Raw genomic sequence first — 23266 nt, 5'->3', positions numbered from 1 at the left:
CTGTCACCAAAGTGCTGCTCATAGGGGTCATATGATTGTTGGGTTTTTCTCTGTATGTATTATTGTGGGGTCAACCTTACAATATAAAGCGCCTTGAGACGACTGCTGTTGTGATTCAGTGCTGTATAAATAAAACTGAATGGATCTATTTGTCAGCAGAAGATGCTCCCCATAAAAAGTGATTCACTACATTTGATTTAAGGCCAGCTCCATAAAATGAATATGAGATGCGACAATGCTGCACAGCTTGAATCTTACCTGAGCAGAGAAAAAACGCTGTACGAGTTCCTGACTGAACTCTGGTCAACCTGAAGCAGGCTGTTTTTCTTACGCTCCGACTGATCCTGAAACAGCCACATGTCTGAGTTTCAGCGCAGAAGCCAAACAACGTCGAAACAATGCTAACAAGATTTGAACTTGGTATTCTATTGTCATGCAAGAAGCTTTAGAAAACAGGCGAAAGGACATACCTTCTGATCAAAGTCAGCTGCATAATAGCCATCATTCAATCCAAATATGATCTCATTTGGATTTCTGGATCGAATCTGTGGACAAAGCAGGGCAGAAAAGGCTGATTGTACGGGGACAGAGTCTCAGAACAAAGGACGGCTGCATCTGGATGTGCATGAGACTGTGCTGTTTACCAACCTCCAATGCAGTCTGGATTTGAATAAATTGGAATAACATTGAGTTCTTCATCAGCATTTGAACTGCATTTACTATTTTGATGAAGGCTTTGAATGGGCCAAACTTTTCACGCAAAGAGCCAAACAGACAGCTAGATTCTGAAGCTCTAAATCACATTTTCACATGCAGACATTTCATATTACTACTGAATCAATGCAGCATGTGGCGCATTACACTAATGAGCAGCCTGCTACATAATCACTGGTTGTTTCCCTACCACTGACATATATGTGGCATGCACGGGAAAAGAGAATTGTATTGAAGACGATGAGGAAGAGAATTGCAATTTTCTTTGATTACTGTCAAAATATAAAGCACTAAGCATTTGTTACACTGATGGAAGTTATTTACAATCATGTAATGTAACGTATATACGCTCGGTGCATTTTTAGATGATTTAACTCTGAGTGAAAGAACATTTGGTGTAACCGAATAAAAGAGTGAACTGACGCAACGACAGACAGTCACAATAATCATTTTACCTAATGTTAGCAACTAGATGACATTACAGTAAAATAGGCACCAATAAATTTATTCTATATGACTGAAAGTAATTTAGAAAGTTTAATGTTTGGGGACTTGTATTTCTAACCATAGTTTGTTTCTACTGCGATTATTCACATTTAATAATGTGCATGCAGTACTTAAACTTATTAGACCACATAGAGAAAAATATTGAACATATTTTAGAAAGTTTAAACTAAAAGCATGTTGTTATTTATTAAGCAAATAAACTGAATTCATTTACTGTTACACCCAATCACACTGGACTTCTTTGATGATTTTTTAAAAATGGAAATAAATCACTGTAACTCAGCATCTTAATAAAAAATAAATAAATGTTTCTTTTCTTAAACAGTAAATTTGAAAATTATTTTATAACAATAGTAACTATATTTTAGCATTAGAAATATCATTTTGATTAAAGAGTTTGCTCATAAATGCCAATTTAAATGACAGAAACATTAAAAAAAATTATTTTGTAAATACTAAAACTGTTCATTAAGGCCAGCTGTGCCATAAATCTTACACCAACAATCAGTTTGTTAAGCACTGCATATAAGACCCCTTTAAATTGACAGAAAGATTTCCATTTAGTGAACTACTTAGTTTTCATGTTCAAATATTTAGAAATTAAAACTCAAACGCAGATCCAGAGTTAAATGTTCAACTCCAAATATGGCTCACCCCACATTCACTCGCTCACAGCAGTGAGCATCACCTCAGCCTTGCTACCTTTGAACTAGATTCATCCACTTGTATAAATTCCAAGCAGATGAAAAATATTTCATACACAGAACTGTGCAGCCGAGTCCAAGTGATCATTTTACACATAAACTTGCTAAGAGCACAGCAACAGCCCTGCTCATAACTACTGATATGTCATGAAGTAACGTAAACCACATGGACAGAACGGAAATGCATGCATCGCGCTCTTAGAAGGATTTAATTACACATTCAGCTATTCAACATTTAACACATGTGTCAGATCATATCCAACAAATCCTTTGTAAAGATCAAAACTGTACTATTAGATTTTTGCAGTAACAATTCACTTTTTCAAAAGCCACACAGAAAGCCTCAGGAAAAATTATATATTGTGTTGCTACTTTGTTGCTCTTGGGTGTGTTTGCTGACCTGCTGCCCCGTGTATCTGAGGCCGTCCAAATTAACCTTCCATTCGATGAGGAGCTGGTACTGTTCCTTCTGCCCTCCCCAGATTCTCACCACAAAGCAAGACACTGAGGTGTCCAGAAGGTCTGGGAGCATGCCAAAGTCCAGGCTCCGCCAAGTTGGATTCTAACAAAGATCCACAAACACACACATTTCAAAAGGAACAGCAGTCACATCTTAAATCTTTTCTACTTTCTGACTTTTTGTTTTTAATGGGAGGATAGGTTCAAGAGTTTGAAATAAAAATCTGAGAGCAAAATTTATGTTACCTCTTAAATCCATACAGTGATCCTTAACCACTGCAGAGTAACTGAATCATTCTGTTCTGCATTAACCTTAAAGTCTGATCCCCATTTCTGTTTGTAGTCTGTCCCTGAACGTTCAGAACGACAGCATGACCGCTGGTTCAGCGGCACACAACTGGAGTCATTTACATCATTTAACTATGTACCATTTCCCTTCATCATACAGAAAAATCTCTTTTTCCCTGGGTAACTTTCATGGACAGGCAGGAGAGGAAGGCCAAAAGCAGAAGTACAATCCACAGGTGAAGATAAGAACTAGCATTAGAAGCAGAGGGGAATGAAAACAGGAAGAGCAACAGGAAACAGTTCCTTATATGAGCGATGACAGGAAGGAGATGGAATAGCCGAGAACGCCAGCACAGATGTTAAATAAAACAGGAGGAAGTTGTGCTGGGAGACGACAGGAGTCATGACTCCTGAAGTGCATTACACTGTCTGTCTGCTGAAGGTACTGACGAGTACGCCTGGAAAGCAGCTTAGGTCAGCTCATGGCTCGGCAGCAAGCCCAAACAGTAATTGTAATTGGCTACGTCTGTAGTTTTGTGCATAGCTGTGTCTGCATCACAAATAAAAGTGGAAATTAAAAAAAAAAAAACCACACACAACGACAAGGTAATACGACACAGCACGGTCATTTGCACAGCTTAATGATGCATGCAGGCCAAAAGAAAAAGCTGTTTAAGAGAAACACGGATCAAATTTTATTCATGCCGACACACGCCTGATATTTTATTCAGCAAATCATGTTAAACAAGAGCTGGCTACATGTGTGACTGGCAAGAAGGGATCAGATAAATGCCAAGCTTAGCATTCATAAAATACAGCACTGCTTCGCTGCTCGTAATGAGTACATTCTCCAACAGCAGGCTACAGGAAATGACAACATACTGGACCTATCCCAGGACGCGGAGAGGAAGCGTCTGAGGGTTAGTTTACTCACCAGTGAGTCTCGTATGACTTCACTCTTGTAAAAATCTAAGAAACATGAAAGAATGTTGATTAATGCACAATAAACAGGAGGAACTAAACCCTGAACATGTTTTGCTGAAGCTCAGCTGGACACCAGTTACACAAATCTATCACATACAAATTTTGCACTGACTGCATGTTCCAAAATCAGAGGAACGGTACAGTGTTAGTGCCACTTTCAAATTTGCCTGAGATACTAAACTACAACTTGCTGCAAGTACAAAATAAATATAAATATGCGCACTGCCCATTTAACTTTATTTAAAAGCCTCTTGATAAAAAAAAAAAAAAAAAAAAAATTGTACAGGATAAACATGATCAGTAGTGTGTGAGAGGACGTTAACACCGACCTCTAGAAATGCGGTCTCCTATACAAAGGTGGAGGGTGAAGTACGTGTCCAGCAGTGGAGAGCCATTCCTGTTGACAATGTTTCTGGCTGCGATGCTCCGAAGATGACGCAACCGTCTCTGTTTGCCAGGAGGAAATAGAGAGGGAGAGAGACAATGAGAAATAGTGATGATTATTGATAACAGAGTTCTGTAACCAGCTTAATTTGGCTCATGTGATTGGTCAAATCTATCCCACATATAAAACAGCTTAAAATAGCTGTCCTTTCTCATGCACAGAGGCAGCATAAGTAATGGAGGCGTTACTCATCTTCATTGTAACATTATGTCAGTCATCAGTTACTTTTTAAATCAATCCAGCAACACTTTAAGACTGGATTGTTTGAAGTTTTTGAAGTCAAGGACTTTGTTAGTGAACAGTCTTTTCAATCTACTAAAAATCTCATGTCTTGATCTAAAAGATTCCTGGGAAATCTTTTAGATCAAGCGCTTTTCGAGACCCTCAAAGCACTTTACAATTCCACTATTCATCCACACACTGGTGGAGGCAGCTACAGTTGTAGCCACAGCTGTCCGGGGGCAGAATGACAGAAGCGAGGCTGCCATATCGCGCCATCGGCCCCTCTGGACGGCACATCCTACAGTCTAACCTTTCCCTTGAATGGCCGGCCCACCTCCTTCCTGCAGCCATAGCGAGGACAAATCTAAGTCATGGGATTTCCCAAAAGATTAACGACTTCAAAAACAAACAAATGATTGTTCTCCAGGGGACTTTTAACCCTCTCCTTATTAATTTTATAATGTACATTTCTCAACAGGAAACATGGACCACATGGAAAACAAAAATAAAACAGCAAAATTATTCAAAACAGTTCAAACATCAGAGTCCTCTCAGACTACGCTCGAACAGAAGAGCACTGCAAAGTTGACCGCATGTTATAAAACGACCATACAAGTCTGATGGTGACACGTGGCTTGTAATCTGGGTGACTAGGTGGTCACAAGCCTTCTGTTATTCATGAGCATGCAGACATTATTTTGGATCAGGCGTGGGTAACTCCAGGCCTCGAGGGCCGGCGTCCTGCAGGTTTTAGATGGGTATTTGATCCAACACAGCTGATTCAAATGGCTAAATTACCTCCACAACATGTCTTGAAGTTCTCCAGAGGTCTGGTGATGAACTCATCATTTGATTCAGGTGTGTTAACCCAGGGTGAGATCTAAAACCTGCAGGACACCGGCCCTCGAGACCTGGAGTCGCCAACCCCTGTTTTACAGAGTGGACTGACCAAACTAAAGCAGATACGACAGGTAGCCCTGATAAGAAAACACACTTGAATGCCAGTTTATTAAGTACAGACAGTTAAAACTGATGCCAACTTTATGCAAGAGGCTTCCAACAAATCCCCACTCTCATACATTTAAAAATAAACATAAGCTTTTTTCATATATGAACTGCAGCACTGAAAACTAAACCCAGACACGTATAGGTGAGAATGCAAATGTTCGAATAAGTGGGACAGGACAAATGGTCCTAAAAGCTCTTCTGATTGCCCAAGAAGTTTATGTAATGTGACATTTATGCATGAGAGGGTAGTGCAAATAAGTGTCAAGTTATTTCACAGCAAGCAAATTGGTATCATGTGTACTGCATACTGAGACAACTCCCACACATAAACCAAACTCAGTATTTCCAGTCATCTGAAGTGGATTATCTCCTCTTATTAACTACACGCAAGGGACCTTTTGGTCACACACATAAAAAAGTGTGACCGAAAAGTTCCTAGAATCTACGTGCCATATAAATCTAAAATGACTTAACTAAATGCAATTTTCCCTTCAAAGTTTTCATGTCATGCACTACTGGACCAGTTTCTGGACTGCTGCTAATTTAAACTCCCAAGTACCAGTTTTGCCCATGTGTACCGAGTGGGATGCAAATGCATGTAAGGTGGATTCATGGACCTCAAACTCCCCTGAATTTATGTCATGGATCATAGCTGCTGATGAGAGCTGAATCTCAGGTTATGGCCCAGAGATAAAGCGACAGTTTTCACTTAGTCCACAGTAGTCAACCCCGAAAACAGTGCATCAGGTCAAAGTGCATGCTTGTTGTTTGCTTTTCACAATTATAGTATATATATATATATATATATATATACACACACACACACACACACACACACACAAACACACACACACACACTTTGTGGAGTACTCAAAGTATTCAAAACTGCTCAGTTAAAACATGTATTATCTAGCCTGAGATTAGCACTGATTATAACCTGTAAAGTGAGTCAGTGTTTACTCAGTAAACAAGTAAACCAGTAAGGTCACAGAGTTTCAAACTCCCTTCTAAACTGGAAAGATTGGTGCACATTTAAGAATTTAAATGATGTCCCATTACAATTTCGCATTAGCGTACCAATAAAGTAAGCTTCACTCATGCCACCAATAGGTCGACTGTCCCACCAGGAAATAGAAGATTCTGGTGCTATGGAACTGTCAAAGATGCCGACACTGATTCCGCTTCTAGGGGCGTCTGATCGTAGTGTGGTTTATCCTGTCTATGAGAGGCTACTGAGACAGAAGAAAGACCCTACACTGACATGACAATGTGTGGCCGGGCTGCTTTGACTGCACTGTATGGGAGGTCTTTGAGAGTGCTGACATTAATGATCACACTACACATGTGACTGATTATATTCATTTCTGTGTGGACTCTGTGGTCCCAACCAAAAGGATTAAATGATGCGAATGACAACCCTTGGGTGTCAAACAAGTTCAAAGACCTTATAAGACAAAAATGCTTTCAGGAGCTACAATGATACAGCCGGAAGGGACCTTTAGTACAGTTAAAAGACAGAAGGCACTTTGTCATCAAGAAAGCCCAGAGATGCATTACTCTAACAACCAATGCCCCACATAAGGATAGGGGATAGGCTTCGCTTGACCTGCATGGTCGAATCTGAAGATTTTTAGATCATCTCAGTCTTGTGATACTAAATATTTAAATTTGGAAAGTATCCATAACTGTTCCTGTTCCTAAATCTCCTAGACCTTCAGGTCCCAAAGACTTTAGACCTGACCTTGCATCACTGGTCTTGTACATGGGATCATAAACTTGGCATCAAAGAGACCGCTGCAATTTGCCTACCAACCCTGTATGAGGGTGATTTATTGAACTATTTTACGTATTGCACACACTACTTGTATTTGTGGCCATTTCCCCGCCTTTTAACTACGAGTTGGGTTAAAAAATTGATCTTTAATTGATGAAAATTGGTCTTTAAGTCTGACGTCATTAGCCGTTTCCAAGTCCAGATCTTATAAATGGGCTAAACTTCAGTCAGGAGAACAACTGAGATAATCCATCCACAATACCAGGTTAGTCATTACTATACTGCTGCATGGGCTGGAGTTACATCGTAAGGGTTTAAAAACTGAGCTTTAAAAGTAACAGTGGTAATAAAAACCGAGAGAGGCCAACAGTGATCACTGACTGTTTTAGGGGCTTGTTCAGATTAAATAGAACAAGATACAAAGCATTAAAACATGTTTAAAACACAACAGACTTATTAAACACAGAGTAGTTTGGACCCAGAAGCAGGATTCATCACATCATCACTTAAAAACCGGATTGTGATAAATAGCATGGAGGTATTCTATTGATATAGAGACGCCAAATCTCCGTATTATTTAAATAAAATACTCTGGGAATACTACAAACAAGAGGGTTAATCTCATGCACCATCATCCTTCAGGAAAGTTAGCTGAGCAAACATACATGAAATCAGTGCAACCAAGAAAACCATGCAACACTGGACACACTTAGCTTGACAGAGCATATCACAACATGTTTAAAAAAAGTAATAATCCCAATATATCGTATTGTGAGTCAAGTATTGTGATGATATTGTATTGTGGGGTGTCTGGTGATTCCCACCTCTACTTTTAACAGTTTTACTGAGTATTTTAACAGATAAAAGGGAAACAGAATTTTCACTTCTGTCTTGTTTAGCTTTCGAGATCAAGGATTTCCCTGGTAGTTAAACCAGAGTAGGAACTTTACTTTCAGACAAACTGACAACTTCCACAGGCTCCCCTCAGGACTGTGTTTTCTCTCTTGTGTTGTTTATTTGGTACACCAATTCCTGCACAAACACTACTACCACTTCAGTGAATCTCCTACATGATGGAAAGGAACAGCAGGGACCAGATCCAGACCATTTCATTAAATGCTGTGAGGTCAGGCCTTGTTCTCAACGCAGCAAAGATTTCAGGGGGCAACAATCATCCCAGCACACTATCACCAAACAGCTGATCCAGTCTGTGACTGAATATCAGTACCTAGGGGTTATTCTTGACCACATGTAAAGAACTTTTCAAGGAAACTTGTATCTTTCAAAGCGGGCTCTAAAATGCTCCACATGTTCTACTGTGCTTTTACTGAAAGTGTTCTGACTTTCTTAATCTTTTGTTGGTTTGGAAATCCCTCTGAGGAACACTAAAAATCTGTAAGAAAGACAGTAACAGCATGAAGTGAATTGCATTACAGAGTTAGGAACACATTTATAGTTATGGTGTTAGATGTTAGGCAAATACTGTTGTGGGTGACGAGAGGCATCCATTTGCCTCTTCTTTTAAAGTGAAACCATCTGGGTGGCGCTATTACCCCCTGTGCTTACAAAACACAGGCCAAACTGTAATTTATTCCTCACGGCACTTAATAGAGCATTTGTAGCAACAGATGTAGAGGGTACCAATAACAAGGTTGTTGGATCAATCCGCAGTTCATATTTTGAAATATACTGAACCCCAAGTTGTTCCCAATGCATCCATCAGGGTGTGTGTGAATGTTAAGAGTGCATAAAGCGTTTAGGTATAGATAAAAACAGGGTTTGGATGCATTTGATTGGGTGAATGAGGCTTGTAGCAGAAAGTGCTTTGAGTGCTCAAAGTGAGTGGAAAGGCACTATACAAGTACCAGTCCATTTACCAGTTCAATTTTTAAACATGGGAAACACGTACGTTTCCCAGCTAGTTTGGACAAATCATCCTGTAAGGTCCAATGAAAGGGTCTTGATGTATTGTATGCTTTTATGCTGATGTGTTTGTTCTTTGTTGGTGTATGGAAATGCCACGTGGTTTCTGCAATCCAATTTTCTCATCATGACAAAGGTATTTATCCATCTAGGTCTCATGTGGTTAAAATGAATGTGCATATAGCCTGCATTAAGAGGTCATCATCAGGTTTTTTAATGAGATCACAGATAAACAAGAGGACCCATGTTAATTAAACAAATACAAAGGAAAAGTGTTTTAAATGAAATCTCTGATACTTTTTAGCAATTTATGGCCCAAACACAAAGCCAGTTGGTTTCCACTGTAATGCAGTAACTGCACACGATTAAGAGATAGAAAAACCCAACTATTTGCATGGCCAGAGTTCACAGATAAGCGTAAACAACAAATTGGTATACTGATTCTTTAAAGAGCAAGTAATGTGTGTATTTAGCTGCAGTTTAAGTAAAAGATTTTACTTAAACGCCACCCTCAAAAAACTGCATATCAGAGACTTGTGGTTTCCCAAAGTAAAAACAAAAACACCCAGTATACAGGATAAGATTGGAATATGTCGATAGTACTAAAATGAGGACATAGTTTGAATCATTCCAAATTGCATTATCAAAGTGTCCATCTAATCGATCCAGCACCTATCTGGGGGAGAAAAGAGTTACACTTAGTGGTGTAAATACATTATACTGTCTGTCATTTCACTGAGAAAAGAAAATCTAATGGTGCATCAGTGACACCCACGTTATGAATCCCAAGAATTTGCAAATCTCAATACACATTTGCGAGGTTTAACTACCATTAAGTAATAGTAGTAGTAGAAGATTTAAGTTTGAGGATTCATTTTATGCTGTAGGTTAACTCCATATTTTGGTTCCTAATGTTCAGTTTAGTGGTCTGAAGCAGGATAACAGTTGAAACAAGTCCAAGAGGTTCCTGCAGCACACAGACCTCTGGCTCACTGAAGCGAGGAAGTGTCATTTATCTCAACCCTAATAAAGATATTTGAAAACAACATGTTTTCTACTACAAATAATACCCAGCCAGTAAACACTGACGGAGATCTGTCGGTAGGAGACTTAGTTCCGGTTTAAGGTACGTAATCACAACGAGAGAAGCCTACATGTCAAATGAATGAAAGCACGGAATTTAAAAGTCTTCCACTTAATCCCCGGGGTTGAACGGACCAATAACGCATTCAGTCTTGAAATGCTTCAAATCACATTAAAGCAGCCGTACGAGAGCGTTTAGTGTCAAAATAATGACACGCTGTATGCTGATTTTACTTAGCTGTCACCTGCGTGCTGACATGACGCCAAGTTAAGTTACCATTAGCAGAAGCAGCTTTGTACATAAATATGTAGAAAAATAATGCGATATGGCAGTACCATGAAAAGGCTAGGCTCCAAAAGCCAAACTGCGACCTAACTGGTTTCGGCGTGTCTGGCGAGTCAGACACACTTCCATTTATTTCCAACGGGCTAGCTAACTGCAAGCTAGCAACTGCTAGCTAGCTAGCCTGCCAGGCCTGCTGTGGACCTCCGGGCAGCAGTTACAAACTAGTACATAACACAATATGGGAGCCCGGTCCAAGTTTTCCCGAGTTCACCTGAATGAGTGTGATGACAACGAAAGCTCATGGGATTTGCATTTACCTGCTGGGATGTGAGCTCCACATGTAGGGCTCGAGAGGCTGAAGCTCCAGAGTTGGTGACAGAGGCGGCGGGGATAGCAAGAACCCGACCGGTGATGGAGTTCATCCTCCTGTCGGCATCTAGCAGCAGCCCCTCATTCAATAAAGCATCCCATCTCAGACATTCACGACACTTGGCTAAAAGTTGACGAAGTTCCGGAAAACTAACAAAGACATGCAGACACGAGTGTTTCTGTGAGGAAAGCGCTACAACAGCTGTCAGCTAACCAACAGCACGTAAACAAACTCTCGGCTATTTCGCTACGTTCGGAAATCCGTCTACGGAGAGGAGGCGCGGAACTTCAGTTGCTGATTGGCTCAAACCAATATCCGTCGCGTAAAGGCGGTGCCTGGTCGTGAAAATTCGCGTTTCTATTGGCGGTATCATCTGTTTGTCTCCCTGGAGGGGACGAGCATCCGTTGAATTCTGTCAAAGCTGCAAAATATGAGGAAGTTGTATGGTACAGCGTGACATGCAGGTGACAGTTTAAACGGTAGCACTGATCTCATAATCTCTACTGGTACAAAGACAGCCAGCGACCAAAGCATTTAAAATGTATATGCAAACTGATATGAACTTTTTTCGCTAACTTTCAAATCACAGACAGTATAATACGAATACACAAATAGAGACAGGAACTAACTGCAGAATACGCGGGTAGCTTAGGCAATGTAAAACTTAAACACACACATATTTAACATATTAGCAAATTAGTCGATGTTATATTTGTTAGGCCTCTCTTAACGTTGCATGCCAATTTAGATTCTGGTCTTGTGTTTTGCGTGTAACTCAGTAGTGTAAAGTTGAAATTCATCTTTAAGTACGATGACTTGTAAATCCACCACCTACATGTGAGCAGCACAGTCAGTTATTTCAGCTTCATTCACACTGACTGCAGAACATTAAGCAACCACTAGGGGGCTGTATCAGCCACATTAAATAGTTGCGCTTCTACAGGGCCAGGAGACTGAAGGCTGCAGTCAGATAACGACCAAAAGTAGCTCCTATCTATCCACGTTGTCACCTTGACAAAAAACGTTAAAATGTAAAAGAACTTAGGGAAAATAAAAATGGACGTTCTCGATGGACTAGTCATACACTTGATGTGTTCTTATTGGTTTTTTAATAATGTTGAAGATGTTTTAATAAAGTCATATAAAAGAGAACCAGTAGCAAATAATAATAATAATAATAATAATAATAATTAACAAGGTTGTAATTCAGATAAATAGGAATACAAGGCATATAAAGTGAAATAATTGCGTTTTGCACTGAGATGTGTTGCTCCTGTCTTATTTTTTTTCCAGCTGATAAAAGGAGCCAGAGTACTTCCTGTCTTTATTAAGGCTTTCTGAGACTAAAGTCAAATTAACTAATGACCGCACTAAAAAAGGCCATAAGAACAAGTATAACTAACAGAAACTGAATAATGGAAAACCTTAAATGAACTTTGCGCACAGGCTTTATTCCTCAAACATTTTCAGTTTCACTTCTGAAAACAAGGCAACGACTCCATAAGCAGTAGATACAATGTTTATCATTCCGTTGTAGGTTTAACAATTTCAAAACATGACATACACAAGAGTGTATATGGTTAGTGCATAAAATGGAAAACATACAATTAACATTTACACGGTCACTTTTCATGTTGATCGTTTTTAAATGGGGTGGAATAATCCTCAAAAATATTCAGTTCAGTTTTATTTGCATAGCACCAGCAGATGTGGAAGCTAAAGTTTAAAATGGTCCCAGTGGTAATTAGCAGCAGTAGGAGCTGTAACCCTGAAATTGGAAGAGTGGCTCCAGAAAACTCCAGGTATAACATCAGAGGTGTCGGTCCAGAGGAACAGACAAAGTACGGCACAGAGCCCTAAACTCCCAGGTCTCTGGTAGAGAACGCGAGCTTGAGGATCACATCTATATCACCTGCAGGGAGGGATGAAAGGGAGGTTTTTTCCTCCCATAGAGGTAAATTGTGGTTTCAGAGGTATACTGTATGGCCCAGCTGGACTTTGAAAGTTTTTGCTGATAAGAGAATTGTGGATAATATTAAATACTCTCCAGCCAAATACTGTTCAAAACAAAGCATATATTTGGTGGGCGTGCTCCCTACACAGCACATACATAAGACTCAGATTTAGTAAAACATTGACATAAATGTGGGAAAGACTTCAAAGACACACCACACTTTTTTTCTGAAAACTTACAAAAGTTTAATTTAAACATCAGCAGAAAGATTATGCAACTCATCACACAGACAAGTCTCGCTGCTTATTGCTTGCAAATCCATTGCACAGGTATCACACTGCTCCATAGTAGTCGTCACAATGCTCAAACCAGTGAAAATTGCATCTGTAAATTCAGCCAATTCTGTTACACTTTATTCCCATCGACATGACGCACGCTTGCTTATTTTAAATGATTCCCCTGAAAGATTTTTATAAAACTCACTGTAAACTGGAATCATCAAACATCAGGATTCCATCCATCCATCTTCACCCGCAAACATCAGGATTTTCACCCACAAAACCATTTTATCCTTTTCAACTACAGCTCAAAACCTTCCAAGACACTTAAGTTACAAGAAATCACGTAGTTTACACTGCATACATTAAATGTATCCACCCAGATAGAAACCCTGTCACCAGTATGAACATAAAAAAGAAAAAGAAATAAGCCAAGCAGAGCAGTGCCTGTCTTGGGGGGGGGGGGGGGGAATCTTTGAGACTAAAACCTCAGAGGGTGATGTAAAACATCAAAAGTGCACCAGAAATATTTGTTGAGACAAATGCACTAAAATAGGCATTTCCTTGCTACAGAATTCAATTAACACTGTAAGGCTTTCCTACAGTCTTATGCGTTTGTGCATTCACCATACCTGGTAGAATTCCTTCACTTTCGGCCTTTAACCAGCAGGAATCACCACATGTCTGTGGACATCATATGTCTTTGGCTCGATTAATCTTTGGGCACTACCCAGTGATAAAGTGGTACCTTTCATTTGCATTGTTTGTGCGTTCAGCGTGTAGAGTTGTAAAGGAGCTCAGGAAGAAGTCCTGCAAGTTACCTTCTGGCTCCATCTAGTGGAGCTTAGCGACCACTGCCTGAAAGAAGCAGTTAAAACGTGACGCCCAAGTTTTAAAAGAAAACTGGGAGGGGAAAAAAAAAAAAGGCACTGATGAGGCACTGTGGGCAACCAGACAAGAGCAGCTGGGAAAGGCCACCATTCATTAAACCTGCCATTGCCTGAGAAAGCACTGTGTGTGTGTGTGAGATGGCGCAGTGAGCAAAGGTTTCTTCAGTAAACATGCAAAATGTGTCATCTGCAGTCCAGAGATAATCTAGGCACACAGGTGCGATGACGAAGGTGACGAAACGAAGACGAGGCGAGGGGTTTGGAGATGCACAGTTCGGGCCATTAGCAGCGACCCGTCATCTTCCTAGTGGAGGTGCAGGATGTCACTCTCTTTCAGACCAAAGCGGGTCTTGTACTTGTCAAAAAGGCACTGGAGGGACTTGATGTACATTGCATGGTAGAGATCCACCGCTTCCTCTGATGCATCCTCAATTTTTGGCACAGTGATTGGCTCCCCAACTATTAAAAAAGAAAAAGAACACAGGAGACAAACAGTTAAAACAAACAGTTGAGCAAATATTGACTGTGTCCTATGAACTGTTTGGTTGGTCACTGTCCTACAAAAACTTTAGTAACACAGCCATGTCGAGGTCAGAGAAAACTAATCTGTACCGTACAGTCAAAGCAAACACGAGACAAACTTGCCTATGGTAGTGATGGGCTTGGAAAAAGGCACAATGCCCCAGGAGCTTCCAAAGAAAAGGCACGGGGCAAAGCCCAACATCTTCTGTAACTTCTTTTGCAGAGACCTCCAGACGGTCCCCTCGTCGAAGATCACCTGCTTGTAGGCGTCGTTCTCGCCGAAGGAATAGACTGGAACCAGATCAGCCCTGAGGGAACAAAGCAAGTGACTCAACACACCTGCCCGACCGTGAAAAAGAACAACACATCTATGCGAAACATCTAGAACACATAAAAGGTCATTGAGACTTATTTGAGAAAAATGTCAGTTAATAAACAAATATTTGTTCACTGTCCTCTTGCTGAAGCTTTGCAGTTGTTGTTCACATGACCAGAAATGTGGTTTTATGGTTATATTATAATCCTATCTGTGAATCTCCTGGTTTTAAAAGCAGTAATAAGAACAGAGTTTGAAGCGTTGCACACGTGTGATAACCACCACGTTCCTTACATGTCTCTACTTGCCTGAACGGCCAGCTTCAGTTTACCAAATATTCAAAAATAGCCAACAGGTTTGGATTTATGGTGCAATGTGCACCATCAGGAATCGGTGCAAGGAACACGGACAGTTTGTAAAAAGCATTCAATGTCCCTGTGGGGAGGAGCAGCCACGTTTTTGTATAACAACTGTGGAAGGTGTTATGTGATCGGGAAATTTCTTAAATCCACCCTGATCTGTAACTAAGCTAGAGTCTGAAGGTTTGCAGGGGCCGTTTTTAGACCACAGAATCAGTCGTTTTTAGAGAGAGATTTTTTCCAGCTGTTTGTGAAAGATTCAATCTGGTTTTCCATCCAGTATTTTAGAAGAAACAATCAGAGCATCAATCCCTTTGACCAAAAATAAACAATAAATATATTTGTTAAAGCGGACACTTGTTTTGTGACGACACAACACATCATTCAGCTGGTTGCAACATCGTCTCTATTTCATAAGCACTGAAACAAAGCCTTAGAAGTTCCACAAAATCAATCCAAAGTGACCCAAATTCACATTTGAGGCTTACATCAGCTGCTGTGCTAGCCTAATTGTAACGAATAAAGGTCTGCATAACTGCGTGTCTTTTCCAGCGCGTTCTAAGCTTCTTTGGATAGGGTGCACCCACTGATATGATAATCCTCGGCTGTATTTGTGAAGGAATGGGCTTGTTTGGGCTGGTGAGATCAACCGAGGGCCCTTCACGCTGCAGTCTGTCTCATTAACGCATAGCCAAGGGGGGAGCTCAAACTGCCCAGCCCCTGAAAGTGAACTATATGTCACGAGGAGCTGAGCAGGGACAACACTGCACATTCATAGAATGATTTAGCAGCTCTCTCTTTGCAAGCATGTGGCCTTTCTGGGTATAATAATCTAGGATTTTGTTATTCCCGTGAGGTGCCGCAGCTCAGGGAATGACATTTTCCCATTCAACAACATATTGTGCGGGTCAGTGAAAACCACACGTGCTCGTGTCTGAAAATGCGCAGCCGACTCACCCTTTCCGCAGCGCTAGCCTAACGAAGCCTTTACGATTCTTCAGGGTGACAGAATTCAAGCCGGGTGTGCACTGCAGAGACTCGGCTGCCCCTCCGACAACGATAATCACAGCATTTCCCGTCCCATTCTGTGACAACAGGTAGTCGATGGAGTTCCTGTTCACAGGGCAGATACCTGTGGGGGGGGCAAAATGTAGGTAAACTGCTCATTACAACTCAGATTCACTGAGTTTTAGGTCTCTGTACGAGTTACACACCAGCCTTTTGTATGCTTTCTATACCATATTGTGCATTAGGCAAAATCCACCAATATGCAGAAGAAATGTTAAACATTCAAAAAAGAAAACAAGAACTTATTCCACATGTAAGGGGCAAAAATGAAGCCTGAAGAGCAAACAGGCCCTCCAAACAGATGAAGCTCAGAATCAGTCGATCGATGTCAACTGAAGCCGCAGCAGGACAAAGGTCAGCTCTCCCAGCGCTAGTTATCACTTATTTTGACATTTTAAGAATTCAAACAAGAATTTCTGGCTTCTTCAGTCAAATCTCACCTCCAGACATCAGATAGTCTCGCAGGATGGGAAAACGAAAGTTTCCTGCTAGGGTTGCAAGGGAAGGCTTGATGCCAGGGAATTTCTTAGAGAAGCCTGTGGCCTCCGTCCCAAAGTTGCAGAAACCACCAAAACAAAAGATGCCGTGGGGATGGTAGCCAAAGATGTAGTTCCGGCTGGGCAGCAGGTCGTGAGTTTTAATTAGCTGCAGGACAAAAAGGACAAAGAGTGGATAAACAGTGTGAGACCGATTCTCAGACGAGGACAAAAGTTTGATGAACATGGATTTATTTTTCTGCTTTTATCATGCATCAAACGGATAAGGTGCAAAAACTGAAACAGACTTTAGACGAAAACTAAAGCCACTGCATGATAAATGTGATTAAAGGTGGAACCCCCTCCCCTCAAAAAAATAAATAAATAAATACTGAAATGAGACCAATGTTCAGCGCCGTAATAGCAAGAATGCTAGCCTGAAATGGTGTGTTCAAGAATTTGTGATGTCTAATAGCTTACAAGGGTCAGATTCACCCTGGGCACCTTTATTCTAGACCACTGATGTGAACTAAATGGCATTTGGCTCGAGGTGCTCGAAGCTCAAAAAGAAAAATTAAAATTGAAGCATTCACCAGCAGCGCATGTTTCCAAAGATCACGGCCTGATTACTCAACAGTTTAGGAACTAGCTTCTCTTTTATCAAACTTTAATCACCAACCATATTTCTGTTCAGCAGAAGCATCCTGTAAAAAGAAGCTTATGACATCATCTGAACTGTAATATTTACTAGCTTTTTGTTTGTGAATGAAGGAAAAACAAAAAAACAAAAAACAAAAACAAAGATGGTTCAATTATACACAAAGCAATTCATGAATGAGAATCCAAGACAGTAAAGCAAAGTCCTGAAATATGAAGAACATAAATGGGTTCCAGTAACAATGTTAACAATATACGATCATAGCTGTATACTTTAGTGATTTTCAATATGGTAAATGGCCTGTATTTGTATAGAGCTTTACTCATCCAGTCATCCACACATTCACACACTGCTGATGGCAGCTACATTGTAGCCACAGCCACCCTCGGGCGCACTGACAGGCGATAGTAAACATTATTGTAGGTATATTTTTTAACACTACATGTGAACATGGATGTGTAGACAGCCATTATTCATTGCACACACACACAGTATGATGTATACTGCTTTAGTAAAACTAGGACACTCTTATCAGCCAGACAGCACATACAATCATAAAATTAGGATCCAGTGTGCACCTGTTCAGGCTGACAGCAGTGATGTGTCAGCATTATCATCAAACCCATCATTGCACAATAAAGCTGTAAAGGTGAACATGGCCCATAAGAAAAGTGTGCTCTGATGTGCAGTGCAGACTTGGAGCCATCACAATGTGTAAACAAAGCTCCATTAGTAGCTAGTCCAAAATAACAGTTGTGTAATCACATTAGCACAGGAGAACCCATTCAAGCTCTCCATGGCAGCGCAGGAGACCACCTGGCATATGTGGAGGATTACAGTGGGACTAGGGCAGCAAACACAGCACTTAACCCCTCGTACAGATCCAAGCAGAAGAAAAGAGAAGGAGGAAGAAGAGAGTCACTCGTTTCAAGAAGGAGCAGCAGTAATATAAAAGAGTACCTGATTCTAGTATTGAAGCAGACTTGCACATCTATCCGTGCAACACATTTCATAACAAGTCTCACTTCGGACTTCCTTCGGTCCTCACCTCAACTTCAGTGTTGGCTCGGACTTTGACCGGTTGTTTCCAACTCATAAATCATCAATACTCGCCCTGTGACTAACTCATGTGTTTGTAGATAATTTCAGGATATTTTGAAGTACAAAAAACAGTAAATCCCTCACTTTGACTGTGAATGTAACAGCTTCACATGAGCGAATAACTAATACAGTGGCTTCATCTGTGTTAAACATGAGGTGTTGACATCAATGAGAAAGGCCCAACTACAGTGAAGCATCTAGATGACAAAGAATGAATGCTTGGTTCATCACCCTGGATTTAGCGCTCTTTGTTCTCAAGATCTGACCGACGTCAACATATTTGTTTAATAAATAAATTAAATAAGTAAATATATATTGCTCCTGGATGTTAGAGAGTGGAACGTTGGCCCTGTATTTTTATGACTACTGTGTAATGTGTAAGAAGACAGCTATCCTCCCTTTAAGCATGCTTTAACCGTGACTTTTGACTTCTTGTGTGACAGTATAGTGAGGAACAGCTACTAAACATCTGTACCATCCAACACAAAGCCCTTTAGCCTGACCAAGGATTTTATTGTCCCCTACACTGCGGAGTACCTGATGAGAGAAAAGCTTAGCACTGCTTCTTAGACCTTCAACTGGGGCAAAGTCTGAAGCCAACATCATACCCTCATCTTAATCAACACAGGACAAGTAAGAGTACAGAGCAGATGGCTCAATGCAGCCCCGATAAGCCTATCTGTAATGTTAAACGTGCACAACTAAACACATTTCACACAGGAGCAGCTTCATCTGACATAAGGGAGATGTTTAGGACCCATTTCCTGGAGTCCTGGCACCACCGTCGCTCTGCAAAGCTCCAGATTTCCCTATATTACAGATGAGTGCGTCAGCAAGGGAGCATCACAAAGATGACACATTCACCCACCCTGATTGGAAAGTAGTCTCGGAAATACGTCCACACTGTCCAGTTCCTCACCCAGGAGGACCTCCTGCCACCTGAGGAGAAAGTTACACATGAGTCACTCAGAGCATGCGCACAAAAATAGAACTAACCGTAATTTTTCGTAACAATTCAACCTTAGTTTTTTATTATACAGTTTATTAATCTGTCATTTAATTAGTTTTGCCCGGAAGTGCAGAGTGACGTCTTCAAATATTACCCAGTCAAAATAATCCGAACAACTGTCCTCTCATTAAGATGCTGAGAAATGAACCGAATATGCCTGAATAATAAGTTTCCGCACTACCCAAAATTCCCTTGAGCTCTACGTTTACATGTGCTGCCATGCTAGGGGTACAGTAAGGCTGTACACGGCAGAGCACTGTGTTGAGCTAAACCAGCATGCTAACATAAGCTAAGCCAGTAGTCTAACATGCTAATGTATAGCATTTTAGCATGCTAACATATAGCATGCTAACATAAGCTAAGCCAGTAGTCTAACATGCTGATGTATAGCATTTTAGCATGCTAACATATAGCATGCTAACATAAGCTAAGCTAGTAGTCTAACATGCTAATGTATAGCATTTTAGCATGCTATACTTTAGCTAACATGCCAATCTATAGCATGTTAGCTAAAGTACAAATTTTTAAAATGATGAAAAAGAAAAAGAAACTCTTTAGCCGGATTAAACTGTCATTTCAAAGAATTTGGCACCAACAGGTGGGCAATTCTTTGTCTAAGACTCAAGGTTATTATAGTTAACAAAAACTAAACTAAAAATTAAAACTAGATGTGGAAAAATGTAGTTAACCAAAATGAAAATAAAAACTAAACTTTTGAAAAAAAAAATTAACTAATGAAAACAATTTGTGAACTTGTAAAGCTTATTAAAGTAAAATAAAAGGCAGAGGAAATAGCATTAGTCTAAAGCTTTTCTATCACCGGATGCAGAAATCCTCATCAAACGTGCCTAAAATCTCAACATTGTCATTTCACAAATCTCATTTTGGTTACTTCAAATAAATGAAATCATAAAAATAAAATCAAGAATTATAAGCAATTATTTTAGTTAAACCGCCACACTAGTTCACAGTGCCAGAAAGTCTCTCATTAAGACCTATAGTCCGGTGCAGCCAAAACTCAAACCATTAGGTAACAGTTTTGTTTTGTTTTTAAATTGACATCTTTCGTGGCTTGCCTTGTTTTGGGGTGTTCCAGTCAAAAATAAGCCAGGCTATATAAATGGCAGCAATCAGCCAGCAGTCAGTGCAGAAGATGTAGAGCAGTAATGCAGTGCAGGCAGCACCTGGGGGGAGACGGGGAAATAGTCACTAAAGTTAAACCTGAATTCATCACAAAGGGTTAAGGTAATCCATCATCAGGGTGTAATCACACGAAAGAAGGCCAACAAGCCATCAACGAGTGTGTGTTCACTTTAAAGACTGATCTGACCTCCTTTACTTGTGACACTAATAAGTCAACTCTCTCACTCACCCAAGGCTAAGAAGGAGATGACCCACTGCATCACAGAGATCACCTGCAGATGCTTCTCCATCTTGGATGTGCAGGGCCATAACCCTGAGGGGAGGTCCTGCAGAGCGGAGAGGATGCTGGAGCCAGTGCCTTGAGACAAAAACAAATCAATGGATCAGGTATAAAAACAGAAGGAAGAGATAAAGATCACGCAAAAAAAAATCTAGTCAACATTTCCCAGAAGAAATTCTTGCCTAGAGTTGATTTGAGTTAAACAAAGCCAAAGGTGGACATCAATCAAAACAAAGAGTTAATGATTTACTCCAGAACGGATTGCACCGACCTGTCCTACATCAATAATACAGTACATTTCCAGCGAGTCCAAAACTACACAGCCTCAGCTACTCACCAGGCTGAAAGAGTGAACCCACGCAGCTACGTGTGAGAAAGAAGCGCAAAGCAACATTAAGAAGCAACTAACGTGAGTCGAGGCCGTGTCACAGCGAGCCAATAAGAAGCTCTCGCACTCCAGGAAAACGCTGTCCTCTAATCCCATCTGTCCTCACTGAAAATAACCTGGTACCGGGGCTCGGCTGGTAATGCCTGCAAACTATGATGCTATGAGTCCTTGAGACTATCACAGCTTAAATGTGTGGCAGAGAAGTTGGCTGGAATTCAGCAGTGATGGTTAAACCAGCCTGCTTAGAGCTAGATCAAACTGGTGGGTAAAAGCTGAAACCAAACAAACAGTGTGATCTCCTGGAGAACAGGGGGCACAACAGGGGGGCCCACGTGCTTGGCTTTCAAGAGCCATCCTAGACCTAAACAGCTAGAATTATTGGACATGCAAGTAGTCGCCTCTAAATGCAAACAGCACAACGTTTTGTAATTAACACAATAACAGGCCCACATAGACACATCAGCTTGTGTTTGTATAGTTTCTAGTGTTCGTATAGTTTCTAGTGTTCATTTAAGCCAGGGGTGCCCAATCCCGGTCCTCGAGAGCTACCGTCCTGCAGCTTTTAGATGCATCCCTACTCCAACACAGCTGAATCAAATGGTTTGATCTCTACAGCATGCCATCATGTTTGGCAAAGGCCTGATAACAAGCCATTCATTTGATTCAGGTGTGTGGGAACAAGGATGCATCTAAAAGCTGCAGGACGGTAGCTCTCGAGGACCGGGATTGGGCACCCCTGATTTAAGCTATGAATCATATTTGATACACAGAAACCAAATGGCATGTTTGGATACAGTAACACAACAGGGAACCCCCCACTACCACTCCCACAATAACCCCACGAATTATAAGCAAGATGCATACAGAAAGCATGCGATTATGAGAGGTATGGTCACTTACATCCGTGTGTCATTATTCCATCAACTTTGAGCTAACTTGCAGCTGTCACTGTGTGGTTTAGGTTAAAAGCCCGAGTTTAGTTCCTCTCAATCAAAGACCATTCAGAGTGGAAGCGTGTTATAAGTATTCACAGAACACAAATCAAACACAGTGATTAGCAAAATACATAATAGCAAAATTCTTAGACAGTATTTTGAGCTTCTCCCACTGTGTCCAGATGAACAGAATCAACCTTTGGAGATTGATTTACCAGGATGATTGAGCATAGCAATATCCTATTAATTTCATTTCTGTTATCATAGTAAGTATTAAACTCCCGTTTTGTTTTGCATGCATTAAAACAAAACTCCAGGCTTGTTTGCGTTCCTATTCGTTTCGCTCCTTCACGCCCTTGGGACACTTTTGAAGACCCCAAATAACCATCTTACCTTTGATGAATCCCGAGTATGCAGCAAGTATGGTTTTCATAGCTCAGTCTTCTTGTTGGCTGATCAAAGTGCCCGAAAAACCTTTGAAATTATTTTTTAAACAATAATAAAATAAGTTAAAACATCAGGAGCTCCGAGCTTACAGCTCCGCTGTCATGACTGCGTTTAACAGCAGCTGACTGAAGAGTCCAGCGGGCATTTAATCAGCGCGGGGAGGAGCAAGAAGCCAGGAGGTACTGCGGGAGTCTGCGGACACCAAAGCGGAGGCAAGACTGCAGGTAACGTGGAGGAGCAGTGCTGCCGCTGAGCTGCTCTCTCTGTATTTATGAGGCCAGTCACGTGGGTCAGCGACCTGTTCAAAACATGTATTGACCATTCGTGCCACAGCTCTTCAGCATGCCTCATGGGACAGAGGAGCTGTGTACAAACATGTGTCCAGCTGTTTTATGGCCAGAAGCCAAGTAATAAACGGTCCCTTTCTCCTTATTTTAAAAAAAGTGTTTTGTTTTGGGGGGGTTTTTTGTTGTTGTTTTTTTTAGAAAGGAAGTCTGTTTTTAATCGAATTAAACTTTTATTCTTTATTATTATTATTTTTGTCTAAAATTATTTGTTCATAGCTATAAACCTTAAATTCATTAGTTTTACTATATTTAAGCTGCTTTTTAATTTTTAGTTATTTTAATAAAGCTGCTTACTTTATATCAGGGTCGTAGGTATTGACTGATGCCA

General features: G+C 40.7%; 2 protein-coding genes across 2 annotated transcripts in view; both read right to left on the bottom strand.

Moving 5' to 3' along the window:
- The window catches only part of uvrag (UV radiation resistance associated gene), a 92740-nt gene extending 81692 nt beyond the window's left edge, over positions 1-11048 (bottom strand). The window contains exons 1-6 of the mRNA XM_085288179.1: positions 10715-11048; positions 3986-4103; positions 3607-3641; positions 2326-2487; positions 471-545; positions 259-344 (exon numbers count right to left, since the gene is read on the bottom strand). Of these exons, the coding sequence (XP_085144305.1) occupies positions 259-344; positions 471-545; positions 2326-2487; positions 3607-3641; positions 3986-4103; positions 10715-10819 (581 nt within the window). The 5' untranslated portion in view covers positions 10820-11048. The remainder of the gene's footprint in view (positions 1-258; positions 345-470; positions 546-2325; positions 2488-3606; positions 3642-3985; positions 4104-10714) is intronic.
- Positions 11049-12197: 1149 nt separating this feature from the next.
- Positions 12198-22840, bottom strand: dgat2 (diacylglycerol O-acyltransferase 2). Its single transcript, XM_085288178.1, has 8 exons — positions 22538-22840; positions 20771-20899; positions 20475-20582; positions 19258-19328; positions 16595-16799; positions 16044-16218; positions 14535-14719; positions 12198-14348 (listed from the first exon to the last, which is right to left on the bottom strand). Exons 1-8 carry the CDS (start codon positions 22575-22577, stop codon positions 14194-14196), a joined length of 1068 nt encoding a protein of 355 aa, XP_085144304.1. The 5' UTR covers positions 22578-22840; the 3' UTR covers positions 12198-14193.
- Between the last annotated feature and the right edge of the window lie 426 nt (positions 22841-23266).

This window comes from Mchenga conophoros, linkage group LG10 (genome assembly GCF_057382185.1).
Source record: "Mchenga conophoros isolate Kocher_MC1m ecotype Shallow Benthic linkage group LG10, M_conophoros_male_GT1.1, whole genome shotgun sequence".
NCBI lineage: Eukaryota > Metazoa > Chordata > Actinopteri > Cichliformes > Cichlidae > Mchenga > Mchenga conophoros.
This window is presented reverse-complemented; position numbering and strand designations above follow the sequence as displayed.